Raw genomic sequence first — 20,422 nt, 5'->3', positions numbered from 1 at the left:
ACTATAAGCACCATAAATGTGGGTCATTAGGGGCCTACTACGTTGTAAAACTGAAAGTGAAACTTAAAAGCATGTCACGTTTTGAACACAAACAAAAGGCTTCTTTAGGTTTAGGCAATAAAATAACAACTTCTTTAGGTTTCGGCAAAAAAACTACAACTTCTTTAGGTTTAGGCAATAAAATTACGACTTCTTTAGGTTTAAGCGACAAAAGTACAACTTCTTTAAGTTTAGGCAAAAAAAAACCAAACACTTGTTTAGGGAAAAACACAGTGTTTTGGGTTAGAATAACTTCGAACACAAAGACAACTACACGTTGTTGGTTTCAGACGGGATGCGAACTCCAGTCTCCTGGGTGAAAACCCTGTGAAAACACTGTCTATACTACAGCGCCTGACTTCTGCTTCTGTCATAATTATTACAGTTGCTAGAGGTTGCTGTTGTGTTCTTTTATACCTTCTCTAGGTGATCTGCCATATGAATAGATGATAACACCTGCTAGTGGGAGTAGTAGGCCCCTAGACCCACATCTATGGGGCTTATAGCACCTGATAACGCCTAGGTAATAGCCTGACAACAGTCTAATCAGTGGACGTTTGTGCCAAATTTGAAGAAAGTCCCTCCGGGTGTTCCTGTGATATTACGTAGTGGATGTACAGACACCCTGAAAACACAATTCATTCGACCACAGCTGTCGTCGGCGCAGAGGCATAAAAACGTAGATGCTCCTTGTTACACCGTTCATGTTGCAAACTGCCGCCTGACTTTTGCTGAAAAAGCAAACACAGCAGAAGAAAAGTGTATTGTTGTTTAGTGTTTATTCAAACTAAAATTATTCCAGGATTATCACAAAAACAGAAATACAGCAGATTAATTGAGTGTTGTCTTTGAGGCACACGGGAAAAGATCATTGCCAACAGTGAGTGACTATCACTTTCTACCAAAAGTGTCTGTTAAATACAATAAAATATTTATGGACTATAGAAAAGTAAAACAAAATCTTCATTTATGAAAACAATCTAAAAAAGAGAGACATCTGTAGATATACGTGAATAAGGCTGGAAGAGATACAGTAGGTCCTTACACAAAGTTGACTAACTTTGGCATCAGTGGATAAATCCCTTGTATAAAAAAAGAAGCAAACATGAGGCACTTTCTTATGAGTCATATTAGTGGCACTCCTTGTATGTAACATTAATCACTTCATTAACATCACCGTGGAGTAGTCACACAGGGTTAAAATGCTGCTGTTGCTGTGTCGAATGGCACCAGTTATGCTGCTGAGGAAGACACTAATTGGTGTACCTTCACTCAGCAGATACTGTGTCCTTCTCAGCAGGTCTTTAAATTGATTAAAAACAAGATCAAACACTGACACTATGAAGACACATTAGGCAAAAATAATAGCTCACAAGAAAGCACCTCAAGTGTCGAAAACAATCATTTACAAAATATAAAAACAGTTGAAAAGTTTTAAAAAGGCCACTATCGAACAGATATTTAAAATGCATGACTGGCTGGTTAACATGGAAACTAAATGCTGTTGCAGTTGAAGAAGGCCCCAGAGGTAGGCTTGTTAAACCACGCTGCTGGGAAAGGGAAGCTGCTGCGACCAGGATTAACATTTTCTGCAAAGTGCCAGTTTTTACTCCACTGATCTTTACAGCGCTCTCGGGTCTAGCACCTGGTCCGAAAAAAACAAATGTACATCGAGGGAATCGGAGTGGAAGAAAACTACAATGTTTCAGTCCCGGGGAGGCTGTCCCCGCACTAAATTACACAATCTGTGTTCAAATTCCCATCAGTTTCTCTCTCTGAGGCTTTTTTCTCACAGCGCTGTGATCTCGAAGATGTAGCTGAGACTGCAATTTGTGTGCCTAATTACTTCAAGAAACCTCGTAGTGTTTTTCCACCCTTTGTTTAAAATGAGATCCTCAGATGTGCAATTTGATCCCTCGCCAAATTTTTCTTCCCCTATGTGCAAGGCAAAGAAAAGAACCTATGGGCTATTTGAGTTTGGCATGTGGTGATGAAGTTACCTCCTTCACCCACACTCTTCTTCTTCTGCTTCTCTTAGTACGGCTCTGCCTTTAGACTTCGATATAGGCAGCATGTAAACACCATCCCTATGACCTGGGGATTGGATGGCGGGGAAGGAAAAACATAATTTAGCAACATCTCCATGGATATTTAATCTTTGTTTATGTGTTATGTTGAAAGAGATTTATTTGCTCACCTGTACGCAAGCAATCCCGACACCCACCGCTCCGATGATCTTCAGATGGTCCAGGATGAATTTCTCCAGTTTGGTGATGCAGCCGCCCTAAATGAAAAACAAAGAGTGTCTTCATGTTGCATCAGTTGATGTGGGAGTCTCACTGCAAACAAATGTTATGTATACACATCTCTTCTGTCTCTGCTACTCTCACACCGCATGGTCTCAATGCCGACATACTGAGACATGACAGAAATACTGATCTGGCCACCCGCACTGAAAACCCCACCGACGCCCCCCTAGCACCCTTCATGCTCTCACCTCCACCTTGTAGATGTTGGATGGGTGGTCCCTGCGGCCGCAGTAGTCAGTGCGACTCTTACAGCAGCTGTCAGGCACCATCCTGCCGCTTGCGCCTATGGAGCGAATCCAGACGCTCTCAGCCCAGTCGGATGAATTGTTGCTGCCACAGCACTTGAACTGACGGGAGACAGAAGAAGACACATATTCTATCTATAGAGGGGAATTTTGACGGTAGCAAAAAAGAATGAAAAGACACAGCTAAATATGAAACATCAGAAGTTGTTTCATACTAACGGATGGAAGATTTTACTGCACGTCACTAAAGCAACGACAAGCAGAACACTGAAGGAATAGTTTGACATGTTGGGCTTATTTGTTTTCTTATCAATAGTTATACGAGGAGGTCGATACTACTCTGATATCTGTACAGTAAATATGAAGCTACAGCGAGCGCCGGTTTAGCTTAGCTTAGCATACAGAGAACACAGTGGAAACCCCTTAGAGTGATCACGTCTGTCCGGGTCAAATTGATCACTATAAGCGGATGATTATTTTAACCAAATTGTTGTTGTTGTGCATCATTTCTCATGTAGATTACCATCTAACTGACATTTGTAGATTTATTACATGAATACAAAGTAATGAAACGGACCGCTTTGCTATTTACTGGCTCGCTGCCAATTCTTCTGCCTTTTCCCTCACCGAGGGTGAGGCATTGCCGTTTTTTCTGCAGCACGAGCGCGCATGCTGAACGGCGCCTCTTTGCCTGGACCCCTCGCTTGCTCACTCGATAGCGGCATGGAGGGAGACGGATGCCGGTCAGCTGCTTAAACCACAGGTGCTTTCCCCGTACACATTTGTTTTTTTATTCAGACAAAATGACTTTCCTTTTCACGTCACGATATCAATGTACACGCAGCATCAGCCTCAAGTATCCAGCCGGAAAGCAGACGGTCCGCGAGGCAAAGTATCAAGGGAGTAAAGTAAAAAACAAAACTCAAATTCAACTAACGTTAGTTTAGCGTAGTTTTAAAATCATTTTCCATATGTTGTCTCAATGAAAAGACCACAAATGAACACTGTAAGCGGACTACTTGATTACTAAAAGCAAATTATTTAAACAGCATTTGTAAAGGAATGATTCTCTCCCAAGCTTTTTGATCCATATAAGCGGTTGAACACTGTAACCATTATCATTGTAAGCGGTTTCCACTGTAGTTCGAAGCTTCGTTCATAACCTTAACATTTAAATTCTAAATTAACATGTGAATGCTGAGCAGTGTTTCTTTTTTTTGCATGTCTATTCATTCTGTTTAAACCTGGTATTTCTGCACAGTTGCAGATAAAGATCAGGCTGCACTAATATTATAAGTATTATGTACTATTTGTTGAATTAGATTCCAGTGGTGGCTGTGCAAGATAGTTTCCGACTCATGTCATCCAAACTTTTCCAATAACAGAGCGTTGTAAAGTCCAAAAGTCAAAATGTATTGAAAAAAGACAGATGTAATTATTTTCTTATTTTATCAAAAGAAATATTCTGCTTCAATCTATATTTGTTGGCATTTAGCCTTTCAAAAACAAAATTTTCACTGCGGTCAGAAAACTCTTTGCTCTCCCACTTGCTGCAAACAAAGGGAGGAACGCAACTGTATTAATGGGATCCAACTGCACCATCAATTACATTTATATCAAAACAATAACATAAAATCTATTTTTTTATTTTTTTTAGGTTGATAACAGACATTCAAAACTTCCTTCGAAAAACCTCAGCATCAAATGTAAAAAAATGACTTTCGTGCAGCCTTAAAAACAACTACGGCTCCGTCGAAACTGGACTGGACTATTTCTTGGGGCGGGTGTAGTAAACTTCCAGGAGTCTCTCCGTTGGCTGACTGGCAACTACTCCCAATTATAAAACAGTCAAGCTCACAGCCGCCTGTAAAAACACAACCACTTTTATAGTTTCTTTTTTGTACGGACTGAACAAAGGAGATTCAATGTGTTAATTAGTGAGTTTTAAAGGTGCTGGTAGGTGGATTCTCTGCAAATGTGAGAAGTCCAAATAAACTTCTGGAAAAGTTTAGAAGAAAGAACAAAGAATAAATGCTGACGTCTGACAGCCCGGGGCATCTCGTACTTAAAAAACTGAGCATACAAAATGAACCAACTGAAGTCTCGACTGCTGCTCAAATTTATCCGCTCCTTCATGTGCTGTCAACTGGTAGAGAGGGTAAATTACAGCACAGGATGCAGACAAGTCCATCATGCTTAGCTGAAGACAGAGAGACTGGAATCGGATTTGTTTTGACTGGCCCTCATCACCGAGATCTCTAATCTGATGGGATGATAGGTTACTAAAACACCGTCCAATCAACAAGCCATATGTGAGTCAATGAGACTTTTGCTTAGACGCTCTAGTTCACTTATAATGTGACGGTGTGGATGCACAACAACCAACTATAAATACATCCAGTTTTCCAATTTATTTTGGGTCAAAGAAAAACGTCACTCTTGGAAGTAGATATCAGTTGTCATTTCAGAGTTTGTGTTAAAAATATGATCCACCTTGTTAAATTGGTAGTTGTATCCATTCATCTATCCATCGTGAATACAGACCATAGACGTCACCGTGACGTCACTCATTTCACTCGTTTGTGGACTGCCGTTTTGAAGCCATCGAGTTCGGCATTTTGGCTGTCGCACATGTTGTTTTTTTTGCAACCAGAAGTGACACAAGAGAGTGGAGCCAACTGAACACTGAATAAGATGTTTTCACGCAACCAAAAAGGTTATAATTAAAAGGTCTAATTGATAACATTTTTATGTAGATGAACATTAAAAAATAAATAATACATCTACTTTAGAGAGGTGCCAATTAAAAGTATGGTTTAATTATGATTGTGAATTATCATTTTAAAGATTTTGGTGGGTCCAAAATCAATGTTTTGTTTATCTTTGTGGAAGATATCTGACGTTCGGTTCCCACTTCTAACAAAGCTTGTGAGCCAATAGTAAAACAACGTTGGTATCACGTGGTATCTCTGGGTCGTCAGTTAGTGTGGAAAAAAAACGGATAAATTGCGGAGATTGACGGTAAGTAAATTTACTGGAACAGGGGAGGGAGAATGCGACATATAGTGGCTGAATGTTATCTATGCTATCAATAGCACCTTTTAACTTTCATGAACTGAAAACACACTGTGAAAGGTTTAAAGTTCTAAGATGAAAACACGGACAACTCCCAGACCGGACAACGGCGTGGTAGCGACCTGTCAATCACAAGGTAGCCCCGCCCTAAAGCATCCCCTCCTTTATGGTCTATTTGACTCTAAATGGGACCATAATTTACTAAATGAACATCATGCTGTATTGAAGAAGACTTGAAACTAGCGATTGAGACCATAAACTCATGTTTACAATGTTTACTGAGGTAATAAATCAAGTGAAAAGTAGGGTCATTTTCTCATAGACTTCTATATAATCAGACTTCTTTATGCAACCAGAGGAGTCACCCCCTGCTGGCTATTAGAAAGAATGCAAGTTTAAGGCATTTCAGCACTGGCTTCACATTTCAGCCCCGGAGGTTGCCCACAGGTGCAGATACTTACCTCCTGCTGCAGCTTGTCCACAGCCCCGGTGATGTGCTCGTGGGTTGTCTGTCCATACTTCTCAGTCATGGTGCCTCTCAGGTTCTGCTTCAGCTCCTCATTCAACTGCTCAGACACACAGACACATATATATTCACCACATGGCAACACAAAAAATCCCAGACCAGCACAGAGCATGACCAAGTGATAAATTTAGTTGTAATTGTTGACTCAGGTACTGATGAGATTTAGAGCACACAGAATTTAAACGCCCTCCTGATGATACACGTCATGGACGGCGGGTTCTAACATCACAGGAGCAGATGAGGACGAAGCCGGGGCGAAGGGAGAGGAAGTCGGTGTATTTTTTTGTTCTCGAGACCAGTGGCAGAAAAAACGCACAGTGGAGGAGCGGGAGGTCTGGGGGGCTCAGTTTCTATGGCAACAAGCCAGCTGGGAAACCACGGTAAATCAAAGCGTGAAGGAGATATCAAGGGAGTGAATGATGAGGAGAGGAAGGGAGGGGGGGGAGAGAGATGAGAGACGGGAGGTGAAGACAAAGAGAAAAGGGAGAAACAGGAGGGATTTTCATTTTACCTGTTGACAGTTTGGGAAACACTGCGGCAGTGGGGTGAAAGCAGCAATTCAAGATTGAAAATGGCTCAATGAGTAGAAACAGCTGGTGTGTGAGTGAACAGCATCGTGTGGTATTAACCACATACGAGCAAACATGAGTTCAAACATCTATTCAGGTGATGGCTGTGAAACCAGAGCCAGAGGTCTGACTCTGAAGCAGTTCAGAACTGCAGATGTTGACACGGAAATGTGCGCCATCTACAGGTAAGGATGGGATGAGCATCTGCTGTTTTGACAACTGTGTGACCTGAAGGCAATGACTGATACAGTTGCAATATTTATCTTTTTTTAAATGGCTGGTGTTTGACATATTTCACATTATAAAGTAACAAAATGTAATAGTTTTGTTAATGAGCCTATTATCTGCTGAATACTGTTAGAGTACAGACTGCTCAGAGTGTCTTCAGTTCACCAGAACTGTACCATAAATAAACTATAGGATTGGGATACAAAGGCAAAAAGAAAAAAAAGCAATGTAGGATGAACTTCTGTGTTTGTTGCTAAATAGCTGAACTAGAAATGCAAGCTGGTCTCCTATAAATTACGTTTTCATACATCGAAACTGCAACATCAATTACCTTGTGAGGGAACGTATTTTCTCCCGGATTGCGTTTGTTTTTGATGTATCACAAATAGTATGCTTCTTTTTTTTTAAGGCTTTTTATTGCCTTATTGCATTAGTGCAGCTGGAGAAGGACAGGAAAGGGGGGAGAGAGATGACACGCAGCAAAGGGCCGCGGGTCTGACTCAAACCCAGGCCGCTGCCAAGGACTCAGCCTACATGGGGCGCACGCTCTACCGGGTGAGCTAGAGATCTACCCAAATAGAAGGTTAAGTCAAATCCACGTAGGGAGGAGGTTGGGGTGGGTGGACAGGTCAAACATTGGACTTTCACCCAGGAGTTGAGTAGGAGTGGTGTTCATGCCCAGTGTAAAACTAAAAGTAACATACTTATTTAAACCCAAACCATGATCCTTTACTAATCCTAACCAAGTAGTTTTGTTGCGTAAACCTAGACGTAGTTGAGAATGCAGTTTGGAAATGGCAAAAGTGCCACAAGTGGTATAACGTTGATGTGACATGTATGTAGACATGTGGATATGAAACATATTTTTGGTTCAGAAACGTCGAGATTCAACGTATCCGCGGTTTGCAGAAACGTACAACGCCAACATTTTATTTTGGCGACTGGGTTGATAAATGTAGGTGTGGTTAAAATAATTTACAATTTTTTTGTAAACTAGTAGAATAGTTTGATTTGGACAAGTGACTATTACTAACGGACACATTTTAGGGCAGCACAATTAATCAAATATTTATTGCGATCACGATTTTTGGCTTCCCACAATTACAATGACTGCAAAAATGGCGTTTAATTACTCGTTTTAAATGAAAATGCACTGAATTCAGTTGAAGAAGAACCTTATTTTAAGTCTTATTTTGATGCAGGAATGTAGCATAATGTGAAAGTGAAAGCAGGGTTCTACTAATTTAATTTTGGGGTAAAAAGTTTTGGTGACGTTGCAATTTTATGTTTCTGTGAATAAGGACCAGTCTTATTTTGGTGAAAAGATTTGTACATTAGCAGGAATGTAGCACAACATGGAAGTGAAAGCAGTGCTCTGTGTATTTAAATGTTAAAGTGCAATAAAAAATATTTTGTCCCTAAAATCAATGAATAATCGTGATAACTAATCGTGATCTCAATATTGAGCAAAGTAATTGTGATTATCATTTTGGCCATAATGGTGCAGCCCTAACACATTTAGCTTCACTTGTCTGTTAATAAAGTGCCTGACAAAGCTTAATGTTAATCTCAGGCCATACAAAGACAGAACAGATAGAACAAGTATTAAATGTAAAACAGCAGCTATAAAATAGAAAAATAAACTAGAACAAAATGTGTTTGAGAGTGAGCTACAAGCAGGTTCCATGAGGTGTTTGGCATCTGGAAATAAAAAGCAAATGTACAGTTCTCACAACTGATTACCAGAAAGAGAAATGAGGAATAATAAGGACGGAAGAACAGAGGGAGGGAAGAAGAGAGGCTTTAGAGATTTTAGCTAAACGGAATTAATGCAACAATCTTTTGAAGCGAGTAAAGGAGTCATAGCTTTAGGAATCAGCAGAGAGCCATGGAGCTCAGCGACTGCTCGTGTTCAGAGGAGTTTTGTATTATGAATGAGGCAGTAATAATGAAAGCAGTGCACCTCTAGACTGAGAAAAGCCCTGTTGCTGAGCTACAAGCCACCAGGCTTTAAGATTAGTCGGGGTGGGAGTGACGCTGGTGGAGAGCAATGTCCTGTTAATATTACACGAGTAGAAAGACTCATTTGCAACTGGTTGCCGTGCAGTCAGTCATAACTCCATACATCAACTACAGCACATGAGATAAGACAATAATCACGTATAAGCAGAACTGTGGGTATTTTTCTAGCGCTTAGCAGTATTTTACTCCCTTTAGTCATTAACCTGCGTCAGTAGAGTTCTTCATTTCGTTGTTTTTGGAGGGAACAGCTCTGCTTGAGTGTAGCTCAATCTAAAATCATAACAAAATGCTTCTAAATTCTTCTGACATAGTGCATTCAGCCTTGTTATGTGTACTTACTGGAGGCATTTTTCATTCCATTTGGACTAAATGTACCACGAGTAATATGGTCAGTCTGATATTTGTATTTTTAATGGGCTGTCTAATATTTCCTCCCTGTGATCTGATATTCGTCATGCTGGTTTTGTGGTGGTTAAAACCACAGCGCAGCACACGCCACGAGGGATATGTAACAGATGTCTGTGCTTTATTACAACTCTTTTGACTACGTGCTCAGATTAAGAGACATGCATGCTCGGTTGATTTTGTAGTTGAGTACATCAGAGCTTCAAGACACAGACATCAGGTTTTAATATTGGATGATTTTCTGTATTACGGTTGACTTGTGTCCACCCAAGATAGTTTCTTTCTTTTTCCTTTTTTACTTCAGTGACAATAAACTGGATAATTTATCAAAAGTATGTACATCAGAAGACAAAAAAAACAATACTCATGAGATTGCCTTTTGTAAGCCGCCAACACAATTCAGTTGAGACTACATTATTACTATGGCTGTCGATCGATTCAAATATTTCAATTGCAATTAATCACACGATTGTCCATGGTTATCACACATTTTTTAGCTGTTCAAAATGTACCTTAAAAGGAGATATGTCTTGCCCCAAACTGCATGTGATTATCATAAAGCGGGCATGTCTGTAAAGGGGAGACTCGTGGGTACCCATAGAACCCATTTTCATTCACATATCTTGAGGTCAGAGGTCAAGGGACCCCTTTGAAAATGGCCATGCCAGTTTTTCATCACCAAGATTTAACTTAAGTTTGGAGCGTTATTTAACCTCCTTCATGAAAAACTAGCATTGTAGTTTCATATGATGCCAGTATCTTCACTCTAGCTTTAAAACCGAGCCCCGCTACACCATTAAAATCGCAAGTTGCGTTAATACCTTAAAGAAATTAGTGCCGTTAAAACGAATTTGCGTTAACGCGTTATTATCGCGTTAACTTTCACAGCCCTAATTACTTAAAACATATCCAAACTAGAGCCACAAAGATTAATCGATTAGTTTTCGACTATTAAATTAATCGGCAATAATCGATTTATCAATTTGAGTAATTAAAAAAAAAAAAAAAAAATCTAAATTCTCTGATTCCAGCTTCTTAAATGTGAATATTTTCTGGTTTCTTTCCTCTTCTATGACAGTAAACTGAATCTCTTTGAGTTGTGGACAAAACAAGACATTTGAGGACGTAACACTGATCCACATTATCCACTATTTTCTGATATTTTATAGACCAAACAACTAATCGATTAATCAAGAAAATAATCAACAGATTAATCAACAATGAAAATAATCGTCAGTTGCAGCCCTAATCCTAACCATCTGTCAGCTGCTCCTCTGCCATTCCACACATACGACCTAACATACAGCACAAATCTCAGGGTGCATTGTAAAATCTATTGGAAAGAACTTTCTTTTTTTTTGTTGGCCCGAGGGGGATTACCTGCTGGTAGTAGATATAAGCCAGGACGCCAGCCAGGATCTCCAACAGGAAGATACACAGCAGCAGGACAAAGTACTGAGGACACAGAGAACAACAGAGGAGAAGAAAATACAGTTAGTGGACGGTAATGTGATGAAGCAACAGGTGCATTTAAAGTCACACATGCAGCGCTGCTAGAGAGGTAGTTTGAACAAAATAGAAACATGTAGTGGCTAAAGTCTGGTCCCATTATATTGAAATGTTAATTAGAAATAAAAATGTTGGAAAAGTCGGCCCACTGCAGGTTTGTACTGCCAGTCTTTAAAAGGAACAACTGAGAACAAACAATGCTCATAAATATATTCTGACTGCCTGTGCCGGGTTTCCTGCTGATGGCACAAAAGCACAAATGAAAAGGAGCTGCTCACAGCAAGAAAATAATAAATAAACTAATTGTAGATGGTGGTGAAACAGCTCCAGGAACCCCTCTAAACAGTTTCTCTGTCTCTTTGTTAACCATCACTGGCAGTCACAGTTTGACGTCTGAATTAGGGCTGCATAAATAATCCAAATTTTAACAAAATCACAATATGGCCTTCTGCAATTTTCAAATTGCAGGAGGCACAATATTTGTTAAAGACAAAATGCGTCAAAATAACGTTTTACATTGTGATGCTGGAGAGATGTCCTGGCCTACACATCATATACTACAGACTTATGAAAACATCTTTGTTTGGTACTGTTTTACAACGTAAATGAGAATAGTGATGTAAAAATACATCCTAGTCTGAAGTACTGTATTATCTCTTTCGTTGATTCGTTATTATAAAACACTTAAAATTGCAACTCATTTCTCTGGAAACATTCTGTGAAACCAAACATTGACATCTCATCATCTTTTCAAGTTGATATGGTGAACTTGTTAGCAAACAGTTGCTTATTTACACATCCAGCAGCAACATGGAAGCAACATTTTCATTCATTTGGAGTCACGTCTCCTTTTAGCTCCATTTTAGGTCTCTACCGACTCCTGAGGGAAATATCTGGCTCTTTAGCTGCTAAATGTTCCACCATGTTCACCAGCTAGTCTCTAACCATGTCTGTCTGCTGTTTAGTGCTGAGCAGGTAATGGACAGTTGGTTTTTAGAGCTGTTTCACTGAAAACAGCTGCCTGCTGTGGGCAAAAACGACGCTACGGGAGCGGTGAGCTGCGGGCTGGACAGCGAAACAGTATGTTGATTTCTTGTATACCAAATGCACCAACATTATGTTGTACAGATTAGTATATTTTATATACAATTGACATGAAGTATGGAACTGGGACAAAGTATCTTAAAGGGTAGCAGGACTGTAAAATATTTAATTAATGAGCATAACGCTGATGATGATGATTTTAATACAACATGGATAAGAGAATGAAACATTTATATAAGAGAACATAAAATGTAAACTGTCAAATCAATACTTGAGTTGGCCAAAAAGTTGTGTAAATAGACCAATTTTGTTTGGGCACTGTTAATTCATGTGACCACAGGGGTGTTAATGAGATTCTTTCACCTTCATGTAAATTAGGGTCGTGTATTGGCGAGAATGAGGCGATACGACACGTATCATGATACAGGGGTTACAATTCAATAAATTGCGATACTGTATGCAAGGCGATATGTTGCAGTTTTGTAAATCTAATTTTAGGAAAACTGTCATAGTACAAAGAACACACCACCATACAGTCAGAACAGTGGGATATGCATTGGTATTTATCACAGTCCCTGTAACATCCAATGTAAAAACAACCCAAAATTGAGTCACTGTCTGCCACAAATCTTTGCATGTAAACTAAAAATCGATGGTGTTTTTGAGATTTGATACAATATCACAAAACATAATAGCATGACACTCAAGTGTATTGATATTTCCTTACGCCCCTACTGTAAATATAATGCAATCAAATACAACTGCACCACCAAGTACAGCCTAAAAAAGCTTCACAAAAGTGGGATTTTTTGCAAGGCTGATGTTGTGGATTGAATTACGTTGTACAGGTGTAAGTAATTAACGGTTAATAGTAGTGCATATAACATGTGCAACTGTGCCAGCCCATAAAAAGAGGCCTCACAACAGATGACAAAGCTTAAAGTCAGGCTAATTGAAGTAAAACAGCTCTGTGCTCTCTTATGGTTTTCTATTCATGTTCAGTTCAAAGTTGGTTTATTAAAGCCTGAAACTTTGACTTATTGCTCAGTGGTACATCTCACACTCTGTGCTTTTTAGTGAGCTTTGCTGTTCAGAGTTTATCGTTGGTATCTGATTCGTGACCAGGGGTTAGAGGGAAGGTGCGCAGAAGTTTCTGCAGAATTAAAGACAAGAAGAGATATTATCAGACCAAAACCTTGACCCAAATTCCTCCGGCCTGCTGCTATCAGAGATAGAAAATCAGGCCGGTAAAGTGGACCTGCTCTTTGATTTGATAGCTTGGGCTGATTAGACCTCTGAGTAGCTCCGAGCCTGAATGCTGAATCGACCCCAAGATGCATTTTGATGTTGTGTTGATGGTTTGAGAAGCATGGCGACAGAGTTAGATACCGAATACAGAAGAAAGTCAGATTAAATTTATGACAGTAAACAAGGTGTGTGAGGATTTGATCCTGTTTATATCAGATCCTTTATGTCAAGATTCAGTGCATTACAATGTCTCCCACTTCAAATTTCATTTGTTTAACTTCAATACTTCCAAATGTAACTAAACTGATTAAAAAAAGCACATGTTTGCTGATTTACAAGGGAGGAAATTGCAGTACATAAATATATTTCCATTTTTAATCTATATTTATTTATAATTAAATTTCTAGTAAAGTCTTTTTTATTGTGATGTTTTCTTCAATTTACTGTTTGATAATAATATTTTTTTAGGGATGCAACTAATGATTATTTTCTATTTAATCTATTATTTTCTCAATTAATCAATTAGTTGTTTGGTCTATAAAATGTCAGAAAATGTCAATCAGTGTTTCCCAAAGCCCAAGATGACGTCCTCAAATGTCTTGTTTTGTCCACAACTCAGAGATATTCAGTTTACTGTCATAGAGGAGGAAAGAAACCAGAAAATATTCACCATTAAGAAGCTGGAATCAGAGAATTTTGACTTTTTTTCTTCTTAAAAATGTACTTAAACCGATTAATCGATTATCTAAATAGTTGCCGATTAATTTAATAGTTGACAACTGATCGATTAATCGTTGCAGCTCCACTATAGGTATTTATAATTATTCCATTTGTAGTAAAGTTCCCCCATTTATTTTGATGATTTCTTCCATTTACTGTTACGGTCATGTTTGATAATAATAGTTTTACTGTTGATATCACAACTCTTTGATAACGATATTTGAAGTATCCTTGACATAAATGTTGGTCTTCATGTAAAAACAACTAGCAGCTAATATGGTTATCAGATGTTTACTTTTTTCCTCAAAAAATTGATGGCCTAAAAACTGAGAATATCTGTCAGGCAGAAAATGGTAGTTTTATGGATGTAAGCTAAACAGAAACATATAAAAGCGGGAGGACAGTAGTCTGTGCTACTATATTAATACAACATAAACACCTTCTGGCAATTGCTAGATTTTAAATCAGTCTCAACTTAAACACATATATTCTTTAAATAATTTATCTTTAACACCCACACTGAGTAGGATTTGATCTCACTAGTCTTGTGAGCTGATATCTTGCAAACATCCGTACAGAATATCTTTGCAGTTGTAGCTGAAAACAATTGGGTTCGTGGAAGGCCAGTGTTTCTGACGCTACCATACTTGTGGTGTTTGCCTCCGCTTTCTCTTTCACACACACAACAACATGCTTCTCGGGCTGATCCCACACGGACAGTGATGTGTAGCGGGTGTGACAGAGAACCTGTTGTTGGCTGTAGAGACCGAGGCGGCTGAATTACTGACTGCAGTGACTCCAGAGGCCTCCTTATGATCTCAGGCACACTCTCTCTCGCGGACTCTCTCATTTTACGTCTGAGCTGCCATTCTTCTCCCGGGCGACTGAAGGGCACAGTGTAATTACTGTCAAAACGACTCTCAGCAGGTTCATATGTGCAAAACCTCTTTTAATAGCTCTGCATTGGCTTCAGACTTCCTGGCTAAACTACTAAATGTTTAACATCTCGTAGGTAAACTCAGACCTCTTTCACAGAGTTTTTGTAACTTCATTCCTCCAGCATCCAGCGTACGTAAGGGAACATTTAACTACACCGTGGATACACACACATTTGTATGCAGCTCTGTGTTTCTATTTCAGACTTCATTAGAAGTGTACTGCTGCCTTTACAATTACTGAGTGAGTCGGAGTTCAGAGTCACGCTGAAGGTGACTTTAATCAGATAACGGTTGGACACGTGCAGAGCTTTCTATAAGCGCCGGCCGCCGGCCAAACAGCCGACTACTCTTTAAGTCCAGCCGGCTACTTTACCATTAAAGGAACAGTTAGGGGGATCTATTAGCAGAAATGGAATATAATATTCATAACTATGTTTTCATTAGTGTATAATCACCTGAAATTAAGAATTGTTTTTGTTAGCTTAGAATGAGCCCTTCATATCTACATAGGGAGCACCGCCGTGTTTCTACAGTAGCCCAGAACGGACAAACCAAACACTGGCGAGCCTTTTGCGTTTTTACATTACCTGAAGGCCACCGTAGTTCTCCGACACGCTTGTGAAACTGCGGTAACGTGAGCCGCAGAGTGCAAAATCATGGTACCGCCAGCCGCCGCCTGACTTCCGTTGCTCCTAAAGTAGTGTTGTTATGGTAAGGATGGCCTCTGAGCGAGGCGAAATGGTGTTACCACGGTTTTGCACCCGGCAGCTCACGTTACCACAGTCTTGGAAAGGGAGGAGTGAGCGGAGGAGTACTTAGTTGGTTGCAATCTGCAACCACACCACTAGATGTGTGTGTGCACGCTCAGCTGAGAGGTTGTGTCTCTGCTGAGTAGAGAGCTGAGAGTTGTGTTCAGTGTTTGACAAATATTAGAAAAATAATTGATGACAAAAACACATTAAGAATTGCATTGATTGAAACGACGGGACATCCTCATTAGATGGACTACTTCGGAAAACACCGGTGACAGCAACTTGACGATTGCGCAGTAAGCATTTAAAAAGTCCACAGAGCATTTTCCACATATGTTTATGGGCTAAATGAATGAACGAATGAATGAATTATCTTTATTTACATTGCATTGTTAGAAGTTGAGTTCAGTAGATTCACATGATTTGAGATGTGTTGTTTTAGAGTTATTTTTGGTATGGGTTTATTTTATAAATAATTTAATTTAACACCAATACATAGCGAAGACATGGGATTAAAAACATTTTCCCCTTTAAAATGACCTTGTTTATTTTCATTGAATTGAGTGAATTTATGTATGCGTCCTTTTTAATGTATGTTGTTATGTTTCATTTACAAGCGAGATAAGTCAGCTGTAGTTTCATGGACGATTTGAAAATTCATAAATAAAAGATTTTGGATGAGGACATTCTAACGAGTTAAAAATGCTAATGCAAAGAGATATCAGTCCATGAATTTGCTTCTTTTGATGCGCGACATAAAGCCAGCATAGCACATACACTCACACACACACTCACACACACACACACACACACCCACAAACACACACAGCTCCATTATGTTCTCCATCTTTGGCAATCTCTTGCGGTCCTCCCCTCCCTCATGACAAGTTCATTCCTTCTCTGTGATTCATGGCTGTGATCTCAACTTTTCAAGATGCACCATGCATTCAAAAACAAACACACAGACAAACACACACACACACTGAGAAGGTGTGCACAGATTTCCAACTGAGCATGAACACTTCGCTATAGCTCATATAACCTAAACCACCTTTAAAAAAAAGATGGACTATTTTCTTCAGACAGTAATTTACACACAGACAAAACCCATACCCATCCTGACTGCATTTATGTTATTAAACACCATAAATAAATTATATTTATGTTACTCAACACCATAAATAAATAATATTTATAGTATTCAACACCATAAATAAATTAAATGTATTTTATTCACCACCATAAACGATTCAACCTGACTGTATTTATGTTATTTAACACCATAAATACAGTAAAATACATGTTATATTTATGTTATTCAACACCATAAAGAAATTAATTTAAATTGGTGTTTTAATACCCAGAACTTTTCATCTCTCTCTTCTGCCCTGGTTGAAGCCTAACAGATTGTCCTAAGAAATGAGCGATGATCATAACTAAGTCATGAAAGACTCATCGGGTTGAAGAACAGGCGCACAGAAAATGAACTATGAAGCAGCGGACTCTTTAACCTTTTGCGTCCGCTTGCAGCTCTGCCAGCCTGTTGCCTCATATAAATACAATTCAATAGAAAGAAAGTGAAACACCACATATAGTAAGATAAGAAAGCAAACAAACAAATACAAAGTTGAATGGAGGGAAAATAGAGACGGTGAGAGGCACTGAAAGACAGACAGTGAGGCAGAAAGCGGAATGAGCATTTGTCGATTTCAGTAGCTTGATTGATTGATTATGAAAATAGTCATCAAATGCAGTCAAATATTTTGACTTTCTTTTTAACACGGTGACACCCTGCACACTATCGTCATTCTATGCAAATAACCTCACGTAAAACACCCTCTCTATACTATACATGAAGTCCTAAATAAGAACTGAAACGATTAGTTGATAGATAGAAAATTGTTGCGTTACTCATTTTTATATAAATATAAATGTAATACTTTTTGGATTTGTTTTTTTTTACATTTCATAGATTTGAAGAAACAGTGTGTAGGATTTCTTTAACGCAACTTGCGATTTTTTGATTGTAGTGGGCTCAGTTTTAAAGCTAGAGTGAACTAGGTATCATTTGAAACTAGAAAATCTGAAGAATCCACTGGTACCAACCATGTCATACTAGCTTGTCATAAATAACGCTCCAAACATGCCCTAGATTTTGGCGAGGAAAAACTACAATGGCCATTTTCAAAGGGGTCCCTTGACCTCTGATCTCAAGATATGTGAATGAAAATGGGTTCTATGGGTACCCACGAGTCTCCCCTTTACAGACATGACCACTTTATGATAATCACATGCAGTTTGGGGGCAAGTCATAGTCAAGTCAGCACACTGACACACTGACAGCTGTTGTTGCCTGTTGGGCTGCAGTTTGCCATGTTATTATTGAGCATATTTTTTATGCTAAATGCAGTACCTGTGAGGGTTTCTGGACAATATTTGTCATTGTTTTATGTTATTAATTGATTTCCAATAATAAATATATACATATATTTGCATAAAGCAAGCATATTTGTCCACTCCCATGTTGATAAGAGTATTGAATACCTAACAAATCTCCCTTTAAGGTACATTTTGAACAGATAAAAAATGTGTGATTAATTTGTGATTAATCGCGATTAACTATGGATAATCATGCGATTAAATATTTAAAACGATTGACAGCCCTGTACTTAAAATTTGAATAAATTCAATTTGTAACTTTACAGCAGATAGTACATAATTTTTGATCAAATGGGAGAGACAGAGAAGGATGGATAGACGAAAGACACAAAAGAAAGACAAAAAGAAAGTAAAGACAGAAAAGACAAACAGATAAAGTGAGAAAGACAGAAAGAAAGAGACATGTAGAGAGAACTAAAGAGAAAGACAGGGAGACACACTCGGACTTGTAATATGTCCGGTCAAACTGCATGAAGTCAGTTTCTCCACAGGTGGATCCAGCCTCTGTTAGGACTGCTTTCCATTTGGCTCTGTCATTTGGAAAGGAAAAAGTTTCTCCCTCCTCTCCCTGAGTCATTACGCCGTTCTGTCGCTTTTCTCCTACAAAACAATGAAGCCGTGTGTTTGCAGACACACACACCACACCCCTCTTCCCGTGGGAGAGTTTTCTTCTTTGTCTTACTGACCTCTCTCATACTTTGTATAGTCCAAACAACAGATAGTCTGATATGGCCTTCCCTTTAATCTAAAGGCAACTGCAGCTAGTTTATTTAAGCCGTCCCGCTACAGATATCATGGCGATGTTACGGCTGGATCCGCCTTTTTGTGGTTAAGACTTGTGACCTTTAGTTTACAGGACAGTGTCGCCAATCACAGCTGCTCTCATGTGCTCTCAGCAGGTACCAGGCACTCTCCACATACAGGGAAACAATTACTCTACCCCCCCAGCACCACCACCCTGCCCTTATGTTTGCCCTCTTTAACAGTCTCGATAGCATCTCTCCTTGCCGACAAGTTCATTCCTTCACTGTGATTCATCGACCTAATCTCAACTCCTCCGGATGCACCGAGCGTCTCAAAAACTGCCCCACGCACTGGACAAGAGGTGGTGAACACGTCTCGATTTACGCACAAGTGCTGTTATTAATCAAATAATCTGGACATAGAGAGGACATTTATTGCGTACAGATAGATCTATAGACTTTTCAATTATGTCTTTAAAGACTCAAAATGAAGTCCACACACTGGCTACCCTGCTTTGCTCAATATTCAACAGACAATGCCTTAAAAATCACAAAATAAAAAGATATATTGTCTTTGCTTGTCATATAAACATTATTATTAGCATGTCTTTTCAACTACTGTCTTTGAAGATTTCTACTCATCCAGAAAGTACGATATCTAATTTTAAGTCAAATGAAACTTTATTTTTTTTTAATTTTTACTCTTGAAAAAGAATTTAAAACATTATAAAAACATATTTTGAGAATAAAACAGCAATTTTCCTTTTCCTTTTCCTTGACTGAATACTTGTATTTTTGACTACTGTTTTCATTTGTGTCCCAAAGAGGCGGCAACCTACGGTTGTGAAGCCAATGCAGAAGTGCCTTAAACTTGCGTTCTTTCTAATAGCCAGCAGGGGGCGACTCATCTGGTTGCAACCATAGGCAGCTTTGGGTGGCCTTTTGTAATTGTTTCCAATGAGATTGAAGCGTTTTTGCACTGCTTTTGTGTTGCTGAGCGCCTCGCGTTTTTACAGGAGCATCCTGAACGCCTAGAGTTGAAAAAAATTCAATTCAAGGTGGGTTTTTTTTTCATTGTGGTGACTTTATGACACAGTACCTGTGATTTGCACAAAAAAACAGCAGGAGGTAAATTATTGCCGTACTTGAGATTTCGGGTAGTTGTTTTCATTGATTTAAACTGTAGTATTAACTATTTGGGTCGCGTACAGTTTATGGATTGTCATATAGGTAACGCTACCACTCATTTGGTGGTTGCCTATTAACATATGAAATAAAAAGACACAGCAGACCGCAAAAAACGCTCTGTGATGAGACCATAAACTGTGATTGAGACCATAAACTCATGTTTACAATGTTTACTGAGGTAATAAATCAAGTGAGAAGTAGGCTCATTTTCTCATAGACTTCTATACAATCAGACTTCTTTTTGCAACCAGAGGAGTCGCCCCCTGCTGGCTGGTTTAAGGCACTTCAGGATTGGCTTCACTTCACAGACCCGGAGGTTGACCACTGGTTCCTAAAAGAAGTCTGATTGTATAGAAGCCTATGAGAAAATTAGCCTATTTCTCACTTGATTTATTACCTCAGTAAACATTGTAAACATGAGTT

The 20,422-nt window shown here is 39.1% G+C and overlaps 1 protein-coding gene across 2 annotated transcripts in view; it reads right to left on the bottom strand.

Annotated features, from left to right (window-relative positions):
- Positions 1 to 387: 387 nt before the first annotated feature.
- LOC119474877 (CD151 antigen-like) overlaps positions 388 to 20,422 on the bottom strand; it is a 35,330-nt gene continuing 15,295 nt past the window's right edge. Inside the window, exons 4-9 of one of the 2 annotated variants that reach the window (XM_037747194.1) lie at positions 10,799 to 10,873; positions 6,130 to 6,234; positions 2,537 to 2,695; positions 2,237 to 2,323; positions 2,040 to 2,133; positions 388 to 770 (exon numbers count right to left, since the gene is read on the bottom strand). In XM_037747194.1, the coding sequence (XP_037603122.1) occupies positions 2,074 to 2,133; positions 2,237 to 2,323; positions 2,537 to 2,695; positions 6,130 to 6,234; positions 10,799 to 10,873 (486 nt within the window). In that variant the 3' untranslated portion in view covers positions 388 to 770; positions 2,040 to 2,073. Of the gene's footprint in view, positions 771 to 794; positions 2,134 to 2,236; positions 2,324 to 2,536; positions 2,696 to 6,129; positions 6,235 to 10,798; positions 10,874 to 20,422 lie in introns of those variants that run through there. The other variant, XM_037747185.1, reaches the window with a different exon arrangement.

Source organism: Sebastes umbrosus, chromosome 2 (genome assembly GCF_015220745.1).
Source record: "Sebastes umbrosus isolate fSebUmb1 chromosome 2, fSebUmb1.pri, whole genome shotgun sequence".
NCBI lineage: Eukaryota > Metazoa > Chordata > Actinopteri > Perciformes > Sebastidae > Sebastes > Sebastes umbrosus.
Note: the sequence above shows the minus strand (reverse complement) of the source record. Positions and strands in the feature narration are given on the sequence as shown.